At 44.5% G+C, this 23,977-nt stretch overlaps 2 protein-coding genes across 2 annotated transcripts in view; one reads left to right on the top strand and one right to left on the bottom strand.

Moving 5' to 3' along the window:
• The window catches only part of adam22 (ADAM metallopeptidase domain 22), a gene marked incomplete at its 5' end in the record, with an annotated part of 46,566 nt that overhangs the window by 14,749 nt on the left and 7,840 nt on the right, over nucleotides 1-23,977 (bottom strand). The window contains 6 exons of the mRNA XM_080004733.1: nucleotides 616-690; nucleotides 1,233-1,309; nucleotides 1,816-1,882; nucleotides 10,773-10,836; nucleotides 13,381-13,463; nucleotides 15,615-15,681. Of these exons, the coding sequence (XP_079860859.1) occupies nucleotides 616-690; nucleotides 1,233-1,309; nucleotides 1,816-1,882; nucleotides 10,773-10,836; nucleotides 13,381-13,463; nucleotides 15,615-15,681 (433 nt within the window). The remainder of the gene's footprint in view (nucleotides 1-615; nucleotides 691-1,232; nucleotides 1,310-1,815; nucleotides 1,883-10,772; nucleotides 10,837-13,380; nucleotides 13,464-15,614; nucleotides 15,682-23,977) is intronic.
• cldn12 (claudin 12) lies at nucleotides 2,116-5,528 on the top strand. The gene is made up of 3 exons (XM_080005064.1): nucleotides 2,116-2,302; nucleotides 3,150-3,414; nucleotides 3,529-5,528. The coding sequence occupies exons 2-3, from the start codon at nucleotides 3,196-3,198 to the stop codon at nucleotides 4,354-4,356; spliced, it is 1,047 nt and encodes a 348-aa protein (XP_079861190.1). The 5' UTR covers nucleotides 2,116-2,302; nucleotides 3,150-3,195; the 3' UTR covers nucleotides 4,357-5,528.

Genomic DNA, 23,977 nt, shown 5'->3' with positions numbered 1-23,977 from the left:
TAGAGAAATAAATAATGCAATTAAACGCATCTTCATGTGTTCAACCATAAAGTCACGTTAAACACAGACATTTAAAAAAACATAAATAGTTATTCAATTAGATAGTGTCAATTCCTAGTTTGAAAAAAAACATTATTAGTCATTCAGTACTGATTGTAGTAAACTCTCGGAAATAGTTGTCAATTAAAAAATACATGTTTATAACAAACGGAAAAACTATTTCCCGCATATAAAGTGTTACTTCTAAATGGTCGAGGTTTTGTTCATAGAAACGAATTTTCCAATTGGATTTGGGCTCAAACTTTAAAAAAAAATTGACATTTAACGTATATGCACATTTATATTTAAAATAATTCATTTTTTTTTATCTTAAACAATTTTGTATGTACACACAATTTTATTTTGTTTATTTTAAAATCCTCTCATAATTTTATTTTTCCAAACCAAGAACCACTGTGTGTAAACGTCTCAAATTATTGTTGAGGATATTGCTTACCTGCATTATTTAATCACTGGTTAATCTGTTGTTATCACAGCAATATTTACAAAAGACACTTTAGACGGTTCGCTAAAAGATGCAAACGAGGACGACGAGGGCGGTCAGAAAGGTCTCACCATTAGATGGTCATTTATCACCATCAGCTCGATATATTTGGTCTCATCGTCAACGCTGCGTGACACACGTGAGGCCTGAGAGGAAAAACAGAATCCCCTCAGCGCAAAGACAGACAGATACACATGCGCATTACACATATGTACACACAGAGCGCTCTGTGAAGCAAAACTAAGCTCCGTCTGCTCCCTGTGAACTAGATGAGTGCAGCAGCAGCAAAGAGAGGGAGAGAGCGCGAGAGAGCGAGAGAGAGCAGCTACGACCTTTTCTGGCTCAAAGAAGCAGAGTCAGATGCCTCCACTTAGACAGTAATAAATATTTCAGGAGCCAAAAGAAAACAGAGCGTGTGAGAGGGAATATGGAAATGATTTCCATTGGAGGGTGCAGAGATAGATTAAGGCAGTGCAGTGAATTAGCATACAGGCAGAATCAGCATAATGAACTTTGAGGGGAGACCACATGCAGACAATATCCAATATACTCACCCCACACACACACACACACACACACACACACACACACACACACACACACACACACACACACACACACACACACACACACACACACACACACACACACACACAGAGCAATATGGAGACCATGCTTGGTTTCCTACCTGTCTCTTCTTTCTCCTATGCACGATCCTTGAGCCTGGAAAAGGAGGGCTGGGGAAAGGTGGCTCTGGGACATCACCTGGAAAACAATTTGAACCAATTCACATCTCATTTTTTGGAACATTGGGCCATATGACATTAGATCGGCCCATTCAGTTGGCGTTTTGAAAACATTTACCCACCTGCCTACAACGGTGGTGGCTTTATCCCTGGGTGTTTTGAATTTGTGTGCCTGCGTTTTGCTTTAAATTTAAACTGATCAATTAATATTTATATTCATATACAGTGTGTACGCGTATGAGTGAGTGTTGGAACAATTCACCCTTGTTGTTCAGCGCTTGTATACAAACCCGGTTTGTTTTTGAAGCACTATATAGACAAACTTCAAATTCAACTTAAATTTGTGGTATAAAAAATATATATATTCATATTTTATTCATTTTTTTTTTCCTTTGGTCGCCCTGAAACAGGAACTGGGAGGATGGATTCATAGAAACAAAGGGCATGAGATCAGCTCCTTCCTCAGTGTCACTGTTTCTTCACACGGGGTGTTTTTATGGTTGCCATAATTGGTGTTCTCCTTACCACTGAGCAGATCATCAAGGCCCTCCTGCCCAGCTGATTTATATATCAGGTGGACCAGCACATCGCCCTGAAAGAAACAGAAACAAGAGGCGGTGAACCCACCCGGCATGAGCTCGACGAGCGGGCGCGAACGAACCGCTCCGACTCAAGGACGACGAGCGACGCGAGCGACGCGCATGCGCAGATGCTAAACCCTGCGGGCCCACTTCCTGTTCGTGCCCGACGCTGGGCTGGACGGCAGGAAGTTGGCGGGCGCTCAGTAGATGCCAGGCACACCCGTCGGGTGGAAATGACTCTTAATTTCGCCGTAAAGCGAGTCGACCGCGCTCGACACAAGGTGACGTATATCGGAAACAAGCCGGCGTCCGTGCGAGCGTCACGCCGTTGAAGTCGTGGCGCGACAGGTCGTTGCCAGTCGACAGGCGGCTAGCGTTAGCCCGGCGCGGAACCTCACCTCAGCGACATTCCTCTCAGCTCGCCTCGGCATGTAAGCGGTTGTGTGTCTGCGTGTCCAGCTGTCGAACTGACGGAATAACAGGCGGGACAGTGCGTCTCTGCCGTCGATAATTAGTCAGTTGAGTTATCCGCTAATTGAACAAGCGCCAGATTCACTGCCACCAAACGAACGGCGAACTGCAAAGGAACGGGGATGAAGTACGCGACACCAATAGAGAGTATTTCGTCTATTCCGTGGAATTTTGACATAAAGTAGGAGAATGGAGACCGTCATCGTAGTACGGATCTTGTTGATTCTTTAGTTTGTATAGTTTAGTAATTTTCTTTTTAGGTTTATTGTATAATTCCCTTATTCCTTCTTATTACTTAATTACTATAGACTTTGTTTTGCGAGCTGCTGTAACGTGACAATATAATATCTATCTGTCTATCCCTCCCATCTATCTGTGAAGTGGCTGTAATTGAATAGTGTATTGTCTGCCTGTACAGTCAGCGTAATGTACTCGGGCAGCAGCTCAGTGAAGCAGAGCATTGTTCGGGGTGCAGCAGATATTGGGTCAACTACGCCGTAGTGGATAGAAATATCGGGGTGTTGCTGATAGCTGGGTCAGTCCGTGGCACAGTTAGCCAACTTCAGTTGTAATGAGGACATTTTATGAGGGAAACTTTCTCAAACTGGAGTAGCCCACAGTTTAGTCTTAAATTTTACGCAATAACCGTCACATTATTTATCCATAATATTTGAGTCACACAGTTTGAACAGTAGTTTTATTGTGTTTACTTGGCGTATCCGCAGAGTCTCATTTGGAGTGGTACCGACTTGTCCATTTTTTTCCTACTATTTGAAGATATGTGTCTTTCTCCCTCGCTTCCTCTAGTTGAACGGTACATTTCCAGCTGGCCTTCTTCCTGTCTGAACCAACCATGTCGTGTCGGGACATCCACGCCACAAACGCCTTCTCCTTCATCATCGCCTTAATCTCTGTGGGAGGCATTGCTGTGGCGGCCCTAATTCCTCAATGGCGCATAACAAAACTGGTCACCTTTAACCGCAACGCCAAGAACGTGAGCGTGTACGATGGACTGTGGGCCAAGTGTGTAAAACAGGAGGGCTACTCAGGCTGCTACTTCTACGACTCCGAGGTATTCCCTTGAGCAATGTGATATACTGCCTGTATTTCTGTTTATAAGTCCTTTATTTTTGTTCCGTTCTTTAATGGTGCTCAAAGAAATTAATACTTTTTGGCCTTTTTTTAGTGGTACTCTAAAGTGGACCAGTTGGACCTGAGGCTCCTGCAGTTCTGCCTGCCCATCGGCCTCCTGCTTGGCTCCCTGGCTCTGCTGCTGTGTATGGCTGGGATGTGCAAGACCTGCTGCTGCTCAGAAAAGCCTGAACCAGACATAAAGACCACCCGCTGCTTGGTCAACAGCGCCGGCTGTCACCTGGTAGCAGGGATGTTCTTATTCCTGGGCGGAGCCATTGCCATGGCGCCCTCGGTGTGGTTCTTGTTCCACACCAAGGCGATGAACGTCAAATACGACAACATTTTCACCGATGGATTTGCTGTGTACGTTTCCATCGGTTGCTCCGGAGGGCTCATGCTTGCTTCCCTGCTAATGTTCATGTGGTATTGTATGTGTAAGAAGCTGCCTTCTCCGTTCTGGCTCCCGCTTCCTTCCATGCCCACCTCTCTGTCCACCCAAGCTCTCACTGCCAATGGATACCCCCCTTCCCCTGTCTACGGCCCCCAGCCCTTCCCTCCACAGATCTACACCCCAACCGTCATTGATGTCCAACCTTACGTATCATCCCAGGGCTACGCTCAGAGTATGGCGGCCACAGCACCGGGCTACGCCCAGAGTATGGTGGCCCCTGCGCCGCCACAGGTCTACATGTCCCAGATCTCTGCCCCGGATGGCTATGGGTCAGAGGTGGGGGGCAACCAGGCCTACAGCTATGCTCCATCTCAGGGCTACGCTCCCTCTCAGGGCTACGCGTCCAGCTACGCAGGCCACCGCTACTCCACCCGGTCACGGATGTCTGCCATCGAGATCGACATTCCCGTGCTTACGCAAGGACATTAAAGGAAGCAACACGGTTGCCCTCAACACGGACTGTGTAATGAAAGCTACTGAATATCCTCAAGGCTTCTTGCATCAAAGAGTAAACCGATCCAGTTGATTTAAATATGTAAGGCCTTGTGAAAGAACCAGAAAGGTAGCATAATATGAAGGACAACACTGTGTTTACAACAGACCCAGCTGATTAGAATAGCTGCATGTTACTATTCACTATATTAATCAGAATTTAGTTGGCGCACAAATGTTTTATATTATTGTTTTTACATTTTTATAATGTACCAATCATGTTAATACACTAATGATCTTTGTTGTTTGCACTTGTAAAACTTTCTATGGAGGCCTTCTGTTAGCACTACAGTCCTTAGGAATTGTTTTTCTTTATGTTAAATAACTCAGTGAACAAACCTTCTTTGCCTCCTCGTTACCTCAGGGTGACCTTTGATGGAACAATGACCGCTTAATCAGTTTTATCTTGTTTGTAAGGGGCCAATTATTTTTTCTTTCTTTTATTGCACTGATGTGAATAATGAGCTAGGTTACATTTATCTGTTAATAGAGCTTGCTTTTTTTTAATCGGGTAATTACCAATATTTACCTTTTATTGAATTGAAGTTTTACCATTTTGTTTTTTCTAATGAACATATATAAAAATCTGAACAAAAAGTGCGTCAAGAAATACTAAAGCAGTGCCTAATGTTTAGATACAGCCTTGGGTAGGAGATATTGTACCCAGTTTTTAATAGATTTAGTATATTACATAATTTTATTTTTATTATTTTGTTTTTGTTTATCATTTTAAAAGCACCATCAGAATGCCAGAATTGAGAGTACTGTTCATCTCTGCCGAACATCTATTTTATAATATACATGTCATTACACTGAACTGCAAGAAGATAGATAGATACTTTATCGTCCGCTGAGAATTTGCATTTGGCTTCACCATGGTAGATAGAATATTTGGTGAATACTAACTGTTTGGGTTAATCTTGAGGATCTTTCTCATACATTGCAATATCTTCAGTCCTGCCAATTTTATGAAAAGCTCTTTGTCATTAAAATTGTGTCTTAAGTTTTGCCCTGAAGTTCTGTTAGCAGTTGTATTCCACATATGTTTGTACAATGTTGATTGGTCTAAACTGTAGTTTGAAGTCTAATAAAACTTTATTTACACTCTACCCAAATGACCCAAAGATAGTTAAGCCGTTAAAAAAAAATACTGTTTCCATTAGAACACTTTCAAGCACAACCAACTGATACATTTTCACCATTAAGGATGCATGTGCTCGTTGAAAATGTTTTCACTCCAGTGTTTGAACATTTGATCTTCATCCTCTCAGCAATTTATCTCAAACAGGCCAAGTGGAGGAATTGGCTGCTTCTGCTAGCATAGATTTATAATATATATTTTCCACTTTAATTGATAATTTGCTAATGGTGCAGTGCAGACTTGTAATGTAATTCAATTGCCTGTGCAGGTCTATTCACCTCACTTTCCAGAAATGCATCAACATAAATGTTTATTAAATGGTTATTTCAATTGAATTTAACAGAGTGAAACCCAAAGCTAATTTAAATTCAGGTTATATGGGCAGGAGAAGGGTTAAAGCAGTGCTTGTTTAGCAACTTCTTTAAATCAGAACATAATTAGAACCAATATCTGCATTAATGTGAGAACTTCCCATTAAAACAAGGGTAATGTTTGATGCTTATTTCAATATCAATTTTCTGCTGTAATCAATGTGCTACATGTACACTCCCATAAGGCATCCACTGTGGACACCTGACCAAGTACCGCATGCTGTATTATGAATTATTAATAATCTACTGCCTGACCATTGGATTCTTTGTTCCCCTTTGCGTCCTTATAATTTCTTAGAGCGTGTGCATTCAAATGGGCGCGTGCTCTTCTACATACACACACACACACACACGCAAAGAGAGCATGCATACATTTGGTTGGGGAGTGCACAAGGCTGAGGATTAGGAATCTCAACACAGATGGCTCTCACGGATCTTGCTACAAAGGAGGAAGGGTGGAGCCTCTGTTACCATGGGAGATGGTACCTCAGACAGACTGGCAGCTCATGAAATTAAAATAGGGAGGTGTACTGCTTTTTTTCTTTTTTTTTTTTTCATTTAGCCTCTAGTTTTCTCTCTCTCCGTTTCTCTGTCTATTAGCGTGTGGGCGGGCGTGCGGGCGGGTGTGTGTGTGTGTACTGAGTCTTCAGCAGCATAGAGTTGGCTGACGGCCACGTGGGACCCCTTGTCTCGCTCGATCCACTTCAGCCCCCACCTCCCCCCAGCTCCTGTCCCCATTAAAACAAAGTCCTCTCCTTGGTACCTCATCCAAGCAGCCCTTCCCCCAGCACCCGCTACCGCCTATCGCACCATCCCTATACCCTCATCACCGTCAACATAAATCCAAGGCCCCCTGCCCCCGCCCCTCCAGACAGCAACCCATCCCCCACTCTGTCTTCCATCACTGTCCTCCCAGCCGCTGCTCATCTCAGGCCTGATGCCAGCAGAGGGGTTGGAGAAAACACAAACACACACTGGGTGAGGTCTGGGAATGTTGACTGAGGTGGAGGGTGGCGGTAGGAGACCGATTGGAAAATCAGCCACGGGGGCCATCAGGTGCATGCGGGGCGGGGAAGGTGGCAGAATGAGATGGCTAAACATATGGTGTGCTCTGCAAATGCAAGTCAGCATCACCTGGGCCCTAACTAGCGCGCGCGCACACACACACACACACACACACACACACACACACACACACACACACACACACACACACACACACACACACACACACACACACACACACACACACACACACACACACACACACACACACACACACACACACACACACACACACACCAGAAAAATCACTGATGAGCCTGAATCAAGTTCCCAGCTGTCAGAAAGTGAAACTTGTGCCTGCAGTGAGTCTCTACTGCAAACAATCAAATTTCCGTGACACGGAGGGGTCATTGAGCGATTGCCTCTGATACCAGATGTCATTTTGCTGCATGAGATCGCTGTGACAGCTTGTTTGAACGTGGTTAGATAATGTCGAGAAAAACTTTTTTTTTCTCCTCCTGGCGGAAGGAGGGCAGATGGGTTAACCATATGGTCCACAGGAGAGTTTGCCTCTCCCTTCCTCTCTCCTCCCTGTTGACTTTTCATAAAAATGCCTGCTCCAATATTATTTACAGTCGTTTTCAACCAGGTCAGCACAACAACAGTAGTGAAAATGTTACACAGGTAGTGTCAACCAAACTACTAGCAATTCAATATCAATATCAATATATTCAGTTTACTATAAATATCAATCGAAAGAAAGAAAGAATGAAGTGGCCAAATGTAGGTGAATAAAATGTATCTATGTTCATATCCATCCTCAATACACACAAGAGAAATTGTGTGTTACCGAGAGAGAGAGAGAGAGAGAGAGAGAGACAGACAGAGAGAGAGAGACAGAGCATGGAGAGCACTTAAGCCTTGGCGAAGACATCTGCGTGTCTGTTTGAGAGAGCTCTACGGGCGAACTGCAGAGCAAGCAGACTGTCAATGAGAGAGGGCGAGACATACTGTTTTAGAGAAAGAGGGAGGTAGGAGGGCGAGACAGATCATAAATACAGATAGAGACAGAGAGAGTCACCGAGGACGGACCACTGCTCACGGGGACAGACGTCCATAGCTCTGTGCAGACACTGACAGCGGCACTCGGAGGATGGATGGATTCACCTAACAAACCCAAACCCCCTTTTTTTTTTTTTTTCCACCCCCCCACATGTAACGATGCTTTGGCGCTGAGATGAGGATCTTCCTTCCAAATCTTCAACTGCAATATAATCAAGTGATTTTGGATTCATGCATTCGGCAGATAATATCATCCAAAGCAACTTACAATATGTGTTCAGTTATCAGTCGGAGTTGGACCACAGTCATCGTCAGCAAATGCTTCAATAAGAACCAGTGGCATCAGCAGTCACAGAGTTAGATAAGGGATTTTTTTTTTATTAATAACACAAACAGTGGAGGAGATACTGGCGGGAACTATATTCTTGTCTCCTTTTTGTAGCGGGCCACAGTACGCTTCTGAACCACAAAGAATTGTGCATTCTGCTGTGAAGCCTGAGAACATCCTGATGGTCAACCATCTAGGGTCAGCCTGATTGGTCTGGACGCAGCCTTCAAAGTGACTGACCCTGGAGGGGAACCCCTATATTCACCACCGGTACTGTGTCAGGTTTAGATTCCATAGTTTTACTACCCGACATGCAACTTCCCCTTGTTCCTCTCCCCCGGATCTCTCATCTCATCATGCCTGGCCTTCCGATCTCGGAGATCACTGACATGTGGCTCCCGGGCTGTGTGGGAGCAGCACTGTTCCTCGGCTCCCCCCTCCAACAGGGAAGCGGTGAAAACAACACGGCGTATGCATTACACTGGCACCGGCAGTCTGCCTGTATAGTTCTAAACATAGTATTCTTCCGTGACATTGTGATTTAAAAAAAAAAAAGGGAATGATACCGCCTGCTAAACAGCTGGGAAAGTGAAAAGAGAACCAACACTAGCTGGAAGGGAGTCTTCCACTATAGCTATCCCAGCCAAGTGCTTCCCAGCCTCAAAATCTTGTGGGCAGAATTAAACTGGATGGATTAAAGTCAGTGCAGATTGTGGCGATGAACAGGAACGGGCTCGGTCTAAATGCTAATTCTTGGAGGCCGGCAAAGCAAGGCAGAGTAACACCTGCGCCACCAACCACCACTGGCTCTCTTTCTACAAAGTGGTAAAAATCCACTATTCTGTCTCCGGTCTCCAGTAAGGTTTCGGAACTCCCAGGTGCCTCCACCGAGTCCAGTGCCTCCCAGCCAGAGGCGCTGCCCAGCAGAGCAAGGCCAGAGTCAAACTCGCGCCACAGCTCGCACCGTTTCCCTTTCCCAAGTCGCTGAAACATGGAATACTGCCTCCATTCCAGAGAGGCTCCACCGGTCCCCACCTGGCACGCAACTCCTCCAGAGACGAGCGTGTCACGGGCACTGACACTCCAATCCAACACCAGCCTGCTAGTCTTGGTTGTGACAACCCCAAAATAAAAGGGATGCTTCATCAATGATACAAACAGAGTCCTTACATTTATTTTCTGCTCAACCATGCCAGTGCCTTGTCGCTGACGCTGGCATACAGCCTACGCAAAGAGACTACACAATCCGATTGGTTCAGTGAATTGGTACGTCAGCTTTGTGCAGCTTTAATATACGTGTATGTACATGTAAATCAATGCAACTGTGGTGTGGGGATGGTGTAGTTTGAGCAGCCACACCCGTCCTGGGTCTAGGTAATTGAGGACCCAGGATCAGAGTGGCTGCATACCTGTTGCTCGTTGGTTGGTCTGAGGAGCAACAGGTAAAACCCCCATCCCCACACACACTCGGGAGAGGAGCCCTTGTCATGACATGTGTCCATCTGCTCCTGGGCTTATTTCACCTAGCCCACTCTCTACAATAAACTGTGTGTCCACAACCCCGTCTTCTGTGTGCCGGAGGTCCCTGAACACGCCACTTGGGTGCCGTGTGGTACACAAAACTGCCACAGTGAGTGTAAGAAATGTAGTAAAAAGCATAGATATTTGCTTTTGAATTTGGTGGATTAAAAGCATGAATTTTCCTAAACTGAATATACTTAAGTAAGTACACATAGAAAAATGGACAGTAAGGAAGTACTTCCATTACTGCTTTGTGACGCAATTAACCACTCACCCGCCTCCACTTGCCCTTCACATCCCCTTCAAACCCCCTTCACTCCCTCTTTTAGCACCATGAGACAATAAAACTGTCATATACGCCAGAGATATATGTTGAGTTGCTCTCTATTCCAGCCTTTGCTATGAGCATTCCAGACCTCTCTTACCACGTCCTTTCCTGATTAACAGCTCCCGGACACCCATTTATTTTTGATTTTTAATTACACACATGTATGCACGAACACACAGGACAGGATCAGCACCACTCTCCCCTCCTCCGGCTCAAGGCGCCTCTATCATCTGTATGTCCTTTAGTTCCATCTATAATGCCTCTAATTGCGATTGCCTAATTGGCTGAAAGCCCCTCCGCCATCTACAGGATTAGTAAATCTCCCCGTCCTGAGCGCCGTGCCCTGGGATCAGGGTTCATTTGCAGGAGTGGCAATGGCCGGCGTCTGAGCTGTAATGGATACAGGCTAGTCTGGAGCTCCGACATCCTCTAACATCTACCGTCCCACTGTTCCACCACACCACACTCTGACCGCAGGGGGCTCAACGGGGAGCCATTCGGGCTTCAACAAAGTGAGGGAGATGTAGATTGATACCATGAAGGCAGAAGGTTTTTTGTTTTTTTTTGTCGTGCGCAGTAGAGTGCAGTGGTACTCACGGTGCTGCCGGCCTGTCCTCCAGGCTCGATCATGTAGGTGTGGTTCCCGTCGAAAAACATCCCGCTGAAAAAATAAGGGACAGGGTCAGTATTACACCTTGTTGCGTTGCTCTCTTCTTCCCAAACATCCAAACACACCTCCTAGCCATCAGTATAATAGTTCAGCAGTTTGACTCCCGGCCAAGTCCGTCCTTGTGGATAGTTTTATTGCATGTTATTGACGCACTGGCTCATAAAGCTATGCACGATTTGATCTATCTGGAGTGCATTTTTGGACTTAATCCTATGACGCACGCACGCACGCACGCACGCACACAGGCACACAGGCACACAGGCACGCACACACACACACACACACACACACACACACACACACACACACACATATATCCCGGAATGTGCTGCTCGGGCAGGACAGTTGAAGGCTAATGTAGAGGAAGAGGACATCCAATCATCTGACAGAGTATTCTACCACACCACAAAAACCTAAAGGCCACCCAGGCCGAAGAGGGTTTTAAATTGGTGTGGCACAGGGGGCTTACTGAAAATGATATTTTGAATTATAGTTGTGCACTCACTGGAGTTTCCCCCATCAAACATGACCATAGATCAGTTAAGTTAAATTACAAATTGGCAATTAGAAACCTGAAAAATTAGAAAACAGCATAATCAATTAATGCAATCATTAAAAACAACACATCTGAAGATAAATGGGGTAACACACACACACACACACACACACACACACACACACACACACACACACACACACACACACACACACACACACACACACACACACACACACACACACACGTAGAGCCAAAGTAAATGTCCCTCAAAATGTGTTTGACAGCCAATCCTTTTCAATCATTTTAACAAGTCAGAGATCAAGTTCAGTGTCTGTGCACATGCACATGCACATTCTCAGGAGAGAATGTGCATGTGTGCAGCCGCTGACATCCGCTCAGTTAACTCAATCCGAAACCTTTTAGGATATTGGTCAGGTCGCACGGTAAAGGCATAAATATCGCATGAGCATGCAATCTTTTCGTCAACCCTCTGGTCATCTCTCTGGCTTTTAGCGTGCAGATTTCACCCTTATCAATAAGTCTGGGTGGACAGTTATAAGCCCTTCAACCCATTCCTGTCCAAATGTATGATTGGGAAACGAGCCAATTGAAAACATTGCAGTTTTAAGATAATAAGTAATAAAAAAAAATGCTCCTTGTTGCATAGGAAGTATGTGTGCTGTTTGCTTTAATACACACATCAAGCTCTACAGAACACTATGGCTCCTAAGGCGGTTAATATTTCATTGCAGATGGATATGCAGGGTGTGTATGAGCGTGCGCGTGAGCGTGTGTCAGTACAGAGACAGCAGGAAGTATATTATGGCAAATGCCTGACTCAGCATCAGAGAAATACTTTCCCTGAAAACTGTCTCACCTTCATCAACACTAGTCTTTCTATCTCTCTCTAATTTCCACTGTGTGTCTTGCACTCTCTCTCTCTCTCTCTCTCTCTCTCTCTCTCATCACTCTTTCTCTCAGCAAATCACATCAGTGTGTGCTGGGGTTGGCACGGGTGTCTCTGTTTTCCCTCTAGTGTTTCCTTGTATGTTTTTTTCCGCAATGAAGGGAGTAATGATTCTGACTAAGATCAACAACATCTAAACCTCAGTGAAATGATGATGTATTTACTGTATATAGAAAACAGGCTTATAAAGACTTGCTTCTGACTCACCAAGTCATCCTGATGTCAACCACTAAATATGAACACACACACACACACACACACACACACACACACACACACACACACACATACACACACACACAGTGAGAGAGAGAGAGAGAGATACAGATGCGCACACAACATCCATGGACCCCTCCCGGCAGGTCTTGCTTCTGACCCATCTCTGGCCTGCTCGAGTACACAAACTAAAAATACAGATGGGAGAAACAGCAACATCCCACAGGAAAACACTTCAGAGAGAGAGAGAGTGTGTGTGTGTGTGTGTGTGTGTGTGTGTGTGTGTGTGTGTTGGAAAAATAGAGAGAGGGGGTTTGAGTGAGAGACAGTGTGTGTTTATACGGTATGTGCATCATGGATAAGAGAGACGACTAAGAGAAGAGAGAAATGAAGGCCACATGCCAATAAAATATCTTAACGTGACAACACGGGACGAGGGCTGCAGGACGGTGTGTGCTGCGGTGGGAGCGCTACCTGCCTGAGTGAATGATGACCCAGTATAAATACACAGAGAGGGAAGGCTAAAACTAATTATATCAGCCCTAATGGCTAAATGGAAGTTAGGCCCAGGAGAGGGATGCAGGCCGGGAGACACAAATGCTGCTGGAAACAATAGTACACACTCCACAAACAAAACACACACACAGGTATCAAAGTGAGGCCTGAGTTAAAACACCTTGCAAGTGAGGACCCATGTTTCTGGTACACTTCCAAACACCAAAAAATACTCAGTTAGGAGACCGGTCCTCTCAAGTATAGTCAAACACACACACACACACACACACACACACAGACACACACAGACACACACAGACACACACAGACACACACACACACAGACACACACACTCACTGTAGTCCGTGGCAGGTGGAGAGTGCCACAAAGGAGTCGGGGATGTTCCGGACCTTCCCCTGATAGTAGCAATGCTCCCCTCCCTGAAAGCAAAAGGGCATCACACGTGTTAATGAAGTGTTAAGAACTTTTCATACACATGTGTAACAACATAAGTCGCAAATAAAAAGACATAAACTCAAGTAGGTAGTACGACCATACTATTTAGCGCGGCAATTTAATAATTAGAATAATAATAACCTAATAATAACTTTCATACATGACATGCAACTCAAAGTGCTTTAAATTAATAGAAGGCCATCAAATAGTGACAATTAAAGAAAAGCAAACAAGCAAATAAATATATATAATAAATAATTCTCTCTTTCTCTCTCTCGCTCTCTCTCTCCCCCCCCCCCCCTCTCTCTGAGTGTATAAACACACACACACACACACACACACACACACACACACACACACACACACACACACACACACACACACACACACACACACACACACACACTCCTATAGATATGTCCAGTGTCTAAGTGTCTGAGTGCTCTCTTCTCTTCCTGCTCCGCCTCTCGCAGCCTAACAGCCATTAGCCAGGAAGTCCGTCTCCCCGGGGGAAAACGCAGCTTTTACCAGAGGATCAATTTCTGGTTCCACAGCCGCGAGAAGCCCGGCTGCCCCGATCGCTACGTCTATAGCTGCGGTGTGCGCCTGCCTCCTCGTCTGTCGCCGTGCATGTACTCTTACTGTACATTGGCGCACGAGTTCAGGCTGAAACCGTATCGTCAAACGCCGTGTGAGAAGGGCCGCGGCTTCTCTTTCCCTTTCTCCACCTTTTGATGCTCTCGGACTTCACGTCTTTATTTGCCCTCCTCCTTTCGATACTATTCCCCGCTCCGCTATGACTGCGGTTTCTAGGACGATGGGATGGGTTGCGAGCTTTTCTCTCTTCCCGGGCCCCCACGCCCTGTCTCTACGTCGCCCCTCGACGTGGTGTTGCCGTGAGTTTGTTCTCTTCTCACCGGGAGGGGGAATACAACCAAGCAGCAGCCTGGTGGAGAAAAGTTAGGTCTTTTACCTGGACCAGGGCTACAAAAATAGGAGGGACGGAGAATGAGAGAGAGAGAGAGAGAGAGAGAGAGAGAGAGAAGCGGATAGACGGGATGGGTGAGAGGGAAAGGAGAGCTATTTATAAGCGGTGCTGTGCTCGACTATTCCAGTGTCTCTCCTCCCCTGTCTCTCTGAACCTTCTGCTCTACTTCTAATCCGAGGAAGAGACACCCTGAGCCTAGCACTAGCGCTAGACTGTGTGTGTGTGTGTGTGTGTGTGTGTATATATGTATGTATGTGTGAGTGTATGGATGAGTGTGTGTGTGTGTGTGTGTGTGTGCGCGCGCGCGTATGTGCGCATGCGCACGTGTGTTTCTCCATTGCTAAATCAGACTGATCTGTGATCTCCGAGGGCCGAGATAAGAGTAATTAATCACCAAAAGCAACCCAGACGACAACACCACGCACAAAAGAGGAGGCCAGGGTCATTTACTAATTATCAGTAAATATTTAGGACACAACGCCCTCTAAGTTCCTCGGTGTGACTATCGCACTCCCAAACCCAGTGTGTGGAAGGGGATCAGTAGATACACGCAGCGCACACATGGAGAGAAAAGGAAAAATAAAATGGGATGTTTCACTGTTTAAGACCCAAAACTCTACATGTCCCACTTCTGACAGAGGCACACCGACAGAAACCATGAAACCATCTTTACTGGAAACGACTGTTGGAGTCACCCAATTATCAACAATAGGTGATTCATGCGAGTCGCTTTATAGATGCTGGTTCTCTGTGCCATCATTGTTATTACTATCTAGCTAATCCACATTTTAATTGAGGAAGTGACGCGAGGCGATATCTTCTAATTCCACTAATCTGACCGGGTCCAACGCTGAGGCGTGTGATCTCTGACGGAGGTCCAGATTCCCGTGAATTATCCCTGTTAATCCCCTCCAAATTTTAATTTTTAATCTCACAATACCATACTGACCTTTGACCTCATCACTTAGAGGAGAAAGAAAAACCCGGCTGTGTGCAAACCGCGTCACATTAAACCAGTGGTACAGTGTGTAGTGCTGATTCAGTGAATCTACTGTTTCTGACTCGAGTTTCAGAATGAAAACAGCGTTAAAACTGGATTTTCTTTTTTCATACCTATGTAAATATTGTGAAATATCCAGACTCTTACTTTGGTGGTGACGGTTTTCCCATTTTCAAACAGATGCCTCTCCACGTACTTCGAAGACAGGAGGTCACTGGAGAGAGAATAGACAGAACATGGAGAAAGTTAGAAAATTGACAATTGTGTCGTGTTTTTTTTTTATCTCTTACTACATTTCCGAGAACAATTGTGTTCAGTTTTTGTTTTTTTTAGCAGAGACTTGTGACGAAGCCTCAGCGCCGCAGCGCAGCCAATTACCAGCTGCATGAAGAGACACGAGGCTATTTCCAGCTCCAAAGTCTCACAAAGCTGAGTTGATGTTGTGTGTGTGCGCATTCAGATGCATGTTCAGAATGCACACCCTCCACATCGGTGGATTGAACTTTTCCATATAAAGGACTCCGGAATTTCTTACACATTAGGCCATGGACCTCCAGTAGTATGTTAGTGTATATTGCCATATTTTTATTGTGTACAGTTAACTTCTAGGTTCATCGTATATTTTCCAATGTTTCCCGTATTGCCATTTATTTTTTTCTATTTTCATGCCAATCCTTTATTATTATTCTGCCTACTGTTTTGATGTGAGCTGTTGAGATAATGCAATATTCCTCTGGGGATGAATAAAGTATCTATCTATCTATCTAATCTACACTATAGTTATGGAGATAAAACAATGTGAAACAATGAGCAAAACATTCTTGTACATTGAAATAAAACAATTCAATAATGGTGAAGTTGAACTATTAATCATTTACATCGTTCCACATTTACAATTTGTTTTTAACTATAGAGGCTGTTTATGTGTTGTTTATCCGAGAAATCACGGGCAAGCAAAGGTTAACAGGGAGGAAAACAGCAGCATATGCAGAAAAAAAAGAGTGAGAGAAAGAAAGAGATAGAAGTGCAAATGAAAAGAAAAGCAAAACAGGAGAAAGCGCAGGGTGTAGCGGAGGGTAAATTTGTGCATGGGTGCTTTCTCAGCAACGCTGCACCCCAGAGTCCCAAGCAGAGATACCCACCGCAAGACCTTTCTGAGACAGAGATGTATGAGTTACTGCACACACGCACACACACACACACACACACACGCGCACACGCACACGCACACACACATCAGAAAAATGTAATTTCTGTATGTAATGTATTCCGGATACAATAATATTGCAGTCAAGCAAGACCCCCCTCCCCCCCCCCTCCTCACACACACACACACACACACACACACACACACACACACACACACACACACACACACACACACACACACACACACACACACACATACACACACACACACACTTTGTATTTTCAGAGACCAAGACAACACAAACATTTGAAGCCAATGTTCCATGAATGGTTAATTACACTTATGAGTAACATGAATATGGACAAATCTGTAGGAAACAGTGACAGTTCCCCAGAAGCAGTAAGTCGTTGGGCGGAGCCAAGGGAGTGTAAAGGAGCTACCTCATACTAAAATGGAACAGATATTTCTTATTTCAATCGCAGCTAAACAGCTTGAGAGCACAGCGCAGAGTGGGAAGTCGGGTAGGGATCTTCTGAACACAGCAAAAATTCACCTTAGCTACTCCCGACTTAAAAAAGTTCACTCAAGGCACAATCTTGCTTGATTTTTTGGAAGTTTTCCCAAGGGCCCTGAAATAGTGTGAATCCAACCATGTACACCAACCACTCCAATATAAAGGGTAAATAGATGAACCGAAAAAGAAAGACAGCGGAAGCAAAAAGAGGAAAGAGACAGGTGGGAAAAGGTATAAAGTGGAAAAAGGAAGAAGGTGTGAAAAGGTGTTTATTTATTGTATATCAACAAGTTGTTACCACGGCAAAAGCTATTGGTCCTAGGGTCCACATGGAAACATTGAAATGTACATATAAGACACAAATGCTTCCACGGTGGGAACCTCAGGTAACCTTTATTCCGCCAGGAGCATTTGCATATACACGGAATTCGTCACACTGCATATCTACACACGATTTGCATATGGGAAAAATGCTTGAAAGTCTGAGAAAAAAAATAATAATAATAAATAAAATAGCCCAAAAACACAAAGCATAAATAGTTAAATATATAAAAATATAATATCTATATACAAATGTTATTCTTTGTACAGGATGGGGTTTTAGGCATGGGTATAAATTATTCTATATATGTAATTACAGTTTGTACAGTGTTATCACACACAAAATCCAGGGCCCTATATTATTTACTATTATAATTATTATTATTATTATTATTATTATTATTATTAATATTATTATTATGCGTATTTTGGTTAATTCCAACATGACATAATTCGAGTATCATCCAGATCGGTTCAGTACGGTGGATGTTAGTTTGTGATAAACAATCACCACCTCAGCAAGATGGCGCCACGCACAGATGTAGACTACAATGAAGAAGTCGCTGTGTGCATGCGCAAGTTGACAGTACACAGATCATGTCAGTCAGTAACCCAAACCAAACCAAGATACTGTCAAGGAACTGTCAACTAAAGGCATATGAGATATGAACTCTTAACCCCATGAAGTTACAAAGTCACAGGTATTATTTTACCAGAAGACAATTGGATTAAACAAAGCGCAGTGTATTAAACGTCATAAATATATACGCTTCTGAGGGCAACTGACAGGCACAAGAGTAAGTTCTACAAATTAAAAACCTAATAACACCACTGTCAGACTTTATAGACATTCCAGAGATATCAATGTATATAATCTTCCTGAATTATTACTACTGGTAAAAATAACCTTAAGCAATTATATAATACAAGGAACGTGCTTTTATTGTGTATGTGTTTAGCTTAATTCATTCCTTTTTGTGTTTTTTGAGTAGCCAAATACACACAATGTATTTAATTATATATTCTCTACAATTGAATTCAGTTAAACCACCTACCTTACCGTTTATTTATTTACAGTATAGGTTTATAAAAGGCATTATTATTGTGAAGGCAGTTTTCTCTTGATTTACAAAGTGCCATACCACGCCGCAACAAATGAACTTCTGCAGTCACAAAACACACCGGAACAGAGAACCAAAGCACACTTGTTCATTGAATTTAAACAATGGGCCGACAACCCTGGAACCCGCGTATTGCTGCCTGCAGCTATACTATATTTAGGGGTCCAGCCCACAGGATATTGTTCATCCCCATATTGATATTTTACCGGGTCATTTCTTTGAATTTTGAAATAGAAAACTATTTGACAGCAGAAGCTACGAAGACGGTTCATGTCTTGTTTGAACCAGTAGGTCACAAACACCTTGTGGTCGAAGTTTTATCCGAATCCAAACAATTGTAGATCATTAACAGAAAAAAATCCAATGAAGTAGTTATTACAACTAACATGTATTTATTATATTTATAAAATAAAATGTATTTATTTTATAATAATCATTATTATTATTATTATTATCATTTTTATTGTTAACATTATTGTTATAATTATTATTAATATCATCATTACAATTATTGGGGGTCAAACTCAAAATATTGTCACTCGTTTTAGTAGTAATGCTGATGTAAAGATGAGCAACGGCACAAACTGATGCTACGTTCCATGGCATCTCGAATATTTGTAATTGGTGTCGATACAAAGTGATGGTGTGTTTTACGGGAACTCGGAAAACTGTCATTTGTATCCAACACGACTAAGCCGGACCCTGTGCATTGCTGCCTGCAGCTAATTTTATCGTTATTATTATACATGCATTTTCAAATTAACGATTTCTTTGTGATGTGCAAAACATGCAAACCAAATCCTCCTCCACAATTTAGTTCCCACCCCCTCTTTGAATCCACCAACCTCACATTATACATCCCCCCTCCCCCCAACACTATACACAAATACGCGTGACACACAATGAATATGCAATATGGCGCTGTGACGTTTTTTTTGTTGTCGTTTTTTTTGACATACAGTCAGAGAGAGTACACAAACATTTACATACTCCTGTGACGCAGCGGGGGAAAGTGGGGCTGCGTGAAACGCCGCGTACAAGGCCCGAATTGTAGATGCGCGGGTTCCTCGCCTTTGTTCTGTCAGGGTGTGTGTTTAAGATTCAAGGCTTGTGATCTTTATCAGGCCCCCATGCTGCGGCACAGCGGGGGGAGCCCACTGAGCCAGCATGGCAGACACCCGGCCCTCTCACGGAGGACGTCGATAACAGATTTCAGCTTTAATTGTTCCCGGATTTAAATAATTTATTGGGGCAGACAAAGACGCAAAGTCAGCCTTTTGCCCACAGGTTCTCTCCGCATCTCCCCTTCCCTACACAATGACACACACACACACACACACACACACACCGCCATTAACTCTGTACTGTACACACACACCCTTAATATATTGTGTGTATAACTGAGTGAAGGCAATTAGTCACACCCGCTGACAAACACACACACTTAAAATGCTGAGACCAACACAAACACATTAATAAAGACGAATATGACATATCTCAATGTGATGCAGTGGGTGGAAACGCTGCGAGACCTCAAAATATACAATCACCAGAGGAGAAAAACTGCTTTAATAACCAGAGAGAGACGAGAACTACACACATCAGTGACGTGTAATTCTGAGTAATGCATCACAATGTTGAGACCTTGAGGAAATATATCCAAGTCTACAAAAACAAATTGGAGCACATCTGGTCTCTACACATCTCAGAGGAGTCCAAATGTGTCTCTGGAACGGATACCAAAATACAAACAAACAAACAAGGACTTCCCAGAACTCCCAGTTTCCATTTCTCCCTCATTACCTGCCTGTTACTCTCAGGCCTCCGGATCTTTGCTGTTCAAATTCTCCTTTGTACACCCCAGCCCCCACGAAGCCCCGCAAGGGTAACCGGCTGAAATGTGTTGCTCCTGTTGCCGTGGTAACATCTTTTTGTGAGCTGGTGTCCAGCTGTCAATCAAGCCTGGAGCAGATTCAAACATGAGGGTCCAAAGACATTCTGTTGAAATGCCCCCTCGGCGATGCAAGACCAGCAATTTACACCATAATCACTGCTCTGCCCCGCCGCGCACACGCCCGCCACAGGCAGGCACGCACACACACACACACACACACACACACACACACACACACACACACACACACGCACACGCACACGCACACACGCACACAAACAGTCAGGCAACAACACGAACCAAGCTTAAGCTGGGAAAATGTTGAACAAATTTAACCTTTTCATCTTCAATCATTTAAGACTTTTGGAGGCTGAAGCATCGAGTTGGACAGGGGCTTCTGACTTTCATTCATCAGCCTGATCTCACCCTACTTTACATGCATGTTTTGTAAGTTCCTCCGGGTATTAACATCAACTGTAGCAACCCTGTTTCATCTCCTTATGCATGACACACACAAGCACACACTCACACACACACACACACACACACACACAAAAACAACAATACAGATATATAGTAATACAAAGATATTCACTGAGATACAGATACCAAGATACAAACACATACAGTATGTGTGCACACACACACACACACACACACACACACACACACACACACACACACACACACACACACACACACACACACACACACACACACACACACACACACACACACACACACACACACACACACAGAAAAACACAGAAAGTATTCTCACATTCCTCTCGTGCACTGTATCACAATGCATTGCTATAGCACTGGGGCACAAAAAGGATGGATTGGCAGGAGGAGGACCTGTGCTTGTGCGTGTGTGTGTGTGTGTGTGTGTGTGTGTGTGTGTGTGTGTGTGTGTGTGTGTGTGTGTGTGTGTGTGTGTGTGTGTGTGTGTGTGTGTGTGAGCTGGCAGAACACTTCAAGTGTAGGGTTGCCAGATCGCTCAAAAGACTTTTAATAAACTCACTTGACAAACGAAACACGCAAAGAGCAAAAAGAAACAGAACACATCAAGACCAACGTTTTTAGAACAGAACGGTCCACATGTGCAGGCATCGCCGTCATTAAAGGAAACTCCATTGCTCCGTGTATGGATTTGCCATTTAACCCAGTAATACAAGGGCACAAATGCACAAAGGGAGGAACATGTGCTGTGTCAGGGGTCTGAAATGAGGATGGGGGAGGGGAGATGGATGGAGAGAGAACGGGAAATGAAATGAGGAAATGCAGAGAGGGAAGGCAAGGGTAGAAGAAACAAGTGCATTGGAGGGAGAGAGAGAGAGCGAGAGAGTGATAAACAACAATGGCTAGGATGTGAGGGTGGGGGCATAGGTGTAGAGCGAAATGGAGAAGAGGGGAGACTGTTTGGGGCAGCTGCCGTGGGTCACACCTGCCCCACCCCCGCTTCTTCCTCCTCCCCTCTCCTCACCCCTTGCTCCCCTGTCCCGCCCACTGAGGCCTCATTAGAGGTCTCCAGGCTGCAATTCATTCACTCTCCAATCACTTATAAACAGGCAGTTCCACCAGCGCACTCGCCTGGACCCCTCTGCAGGGGGAATGTGCTCACAAAAGAAAAAAAACACAATTAGAAGAATTAATAGGAAACGAAGAACAGCGCGAGGAAATCATCAGAAGCTGCCACGCGCGTGTCCTCTGTCACTCCGGAGCTTTTATTTTGAAATGTCTCTCTCCAGCGTGTTATGTTTTGAAGTACTCAATGTACAGACCAGATACAGTTTACTGCTGAATAATGCAGCGGTTGGGGATGGTGCGGGCGCTGTGCCGAAAACCACGTGCACATCAGTATTAGTTAGAATTTCTAAAAGTGTGCTGCGTGATACCACTGAACATCCATAATGCGTGTGATGCGAATGACCTCATGTTTCTTTATAAATTATGACATCTTCCATTCTAAATGTATTAACCTCCTCCTTCGTTGAGATGAAAGCCTTGATGGTAGATATTTGCCTATTTGGGCTTTTTATTAGCATAAACGTAGTGGAGTAAATGGTAAGATATTTGTCTTGGATATAGTAAAATTCTGACCATATCAAATTAGTCAAATTTGTATGTAAGATGAAATTACAGATGAAAGCACTTCCTTGCTTTCTAGCTCTGATGGACCTTTTTCTCAAGTTATTCCATAATCACTGTTCATCTACACGGTGTTTGAGCATCCTTTTCGGCTATTGTTCCTTTCCTCCGTTAAAAGCTTCTCTTGGCTCTAATCCTCCGTGCCCGGTTGCGTCTCATTAACAATGGAAGAGCGGCGGCGGAGGAAGCGAAACATAAAGAGACGGACAAAGAAAAGCATAAAAAGCTCAAAACAAAACAGAATCCGGTCAATGGCGGGGAACATCCCCGCCCCCCAGAGCCGACCACGGCAGAGGGACAGGTGCGGGTCTCGTGGTCCCGTCCTCCGCCCAAACCCCGACCCCTTCACCCCAGCGCCCTTTGTGTCTCCTCCATCAGGCCGACAGCGCGCTGCGGGACTCATGACAAAGGACACGTGTCTCCAGCGCCCTCCGCCCTCCCCTCCCCCTCCGCCTCCCCCATGCCTCCTCGATGCAAATATTTATTCATTTCCAATAGGATTCCTCCCCTCAACAAAATGGTTCCACACCCGGAGCCCCACACGCCTTCCCCACACACGTCTTCCCTTCCAATCTCCCGTGCACAGATGCGCACGGGCTTCCACATACGCATTCACACGCACACGGCTCCGGCTGTGATGCCGAGCACGCTAAAGCGCATGTTTGATCATGTGATCTGCAGATCAGAGCGAGAGAGAGAGAGAGAGAGAGAGAGAGAGAGAGAGAGAGGGAGAGAGAGAGAGAGAGAGAGAAAACCCTGCCTCGGGTAGAAGGGGGAGAGGGATGGAGACGAGAGCAGGAACAGGTAAACAGGGAAAGGAGGAGAGGAAGGAAGGGGGAGAGATGCTGCTTTTTCCTTGAAGGCCGATTTCTCTTACATACCCTCCACAAACTAGTATGTGTATATAGTAAATGTATTGTTGTTTTTTACCTTTTCTCTGACATTATTTTTCCTTTTAGTTTCTGTTTTCAATATTGAAAGAAGACACAATATAGTGTAAAAAAAAAAAAAAGAAGTGTGTGTGTATATACAGTACAATAACATATACTGTATAAATCCTTGCAACTCTCTCCCTCTGCTTATGTCCATTCACGACTCTCCTTTATCTCACACAGACTCCTCTTTCCCTCCCTGCACATTAAGTCCACAGTAAATCAGACCTGGCCACTCTGCAATGGATTACAGACCTGGGTCCAGAGGGAAGGACAAAGGGAGAGGGAAGTGGAGAAGAAAGGATGAGGATGCAGAGCGGATAGGAACAGGCTCGGGGCGTAGCCAGGTCGGGACGCAAGGAGGGAGCGAAGGGACAATGATGGATCAACCCATGATGAGACAAGCAAGAGAGTTATTTCTGGTGTA

The sequence above is a fragment of the Zeus faber genome (genome assembly GCF_960531495.2).
Source record: "Zeus faber genome assembly, chromosome: 8".
Classification (NCBI taxonomy): Eukaryota; Metazoa; Chordata; class Actinopteri; order Zeiformes; family Zeidae; genus Zeus; species Zeus faber.
The sequence above is the reverse complement of the archived record's forward strand: the minus strand, read 5'-3'. Positions and strand labels throughout refer to the sequence as shown.

Coding starts and splice junctions, on each gene's coding strand:
- cldn12 (XM_080005064.1), top strand. CDS start 3,196: ATGTCGTGTCGGGACATCCACGCCACAAACGCCTTCTCCTTCATCATC. Junction 3,415..3,528: donor GCTACTTCTACGACTCCGAG/GTATTCCCTTGA, acceptor GCCTTTTTTTAG/TGGTACTCTAAAGTGGACCA.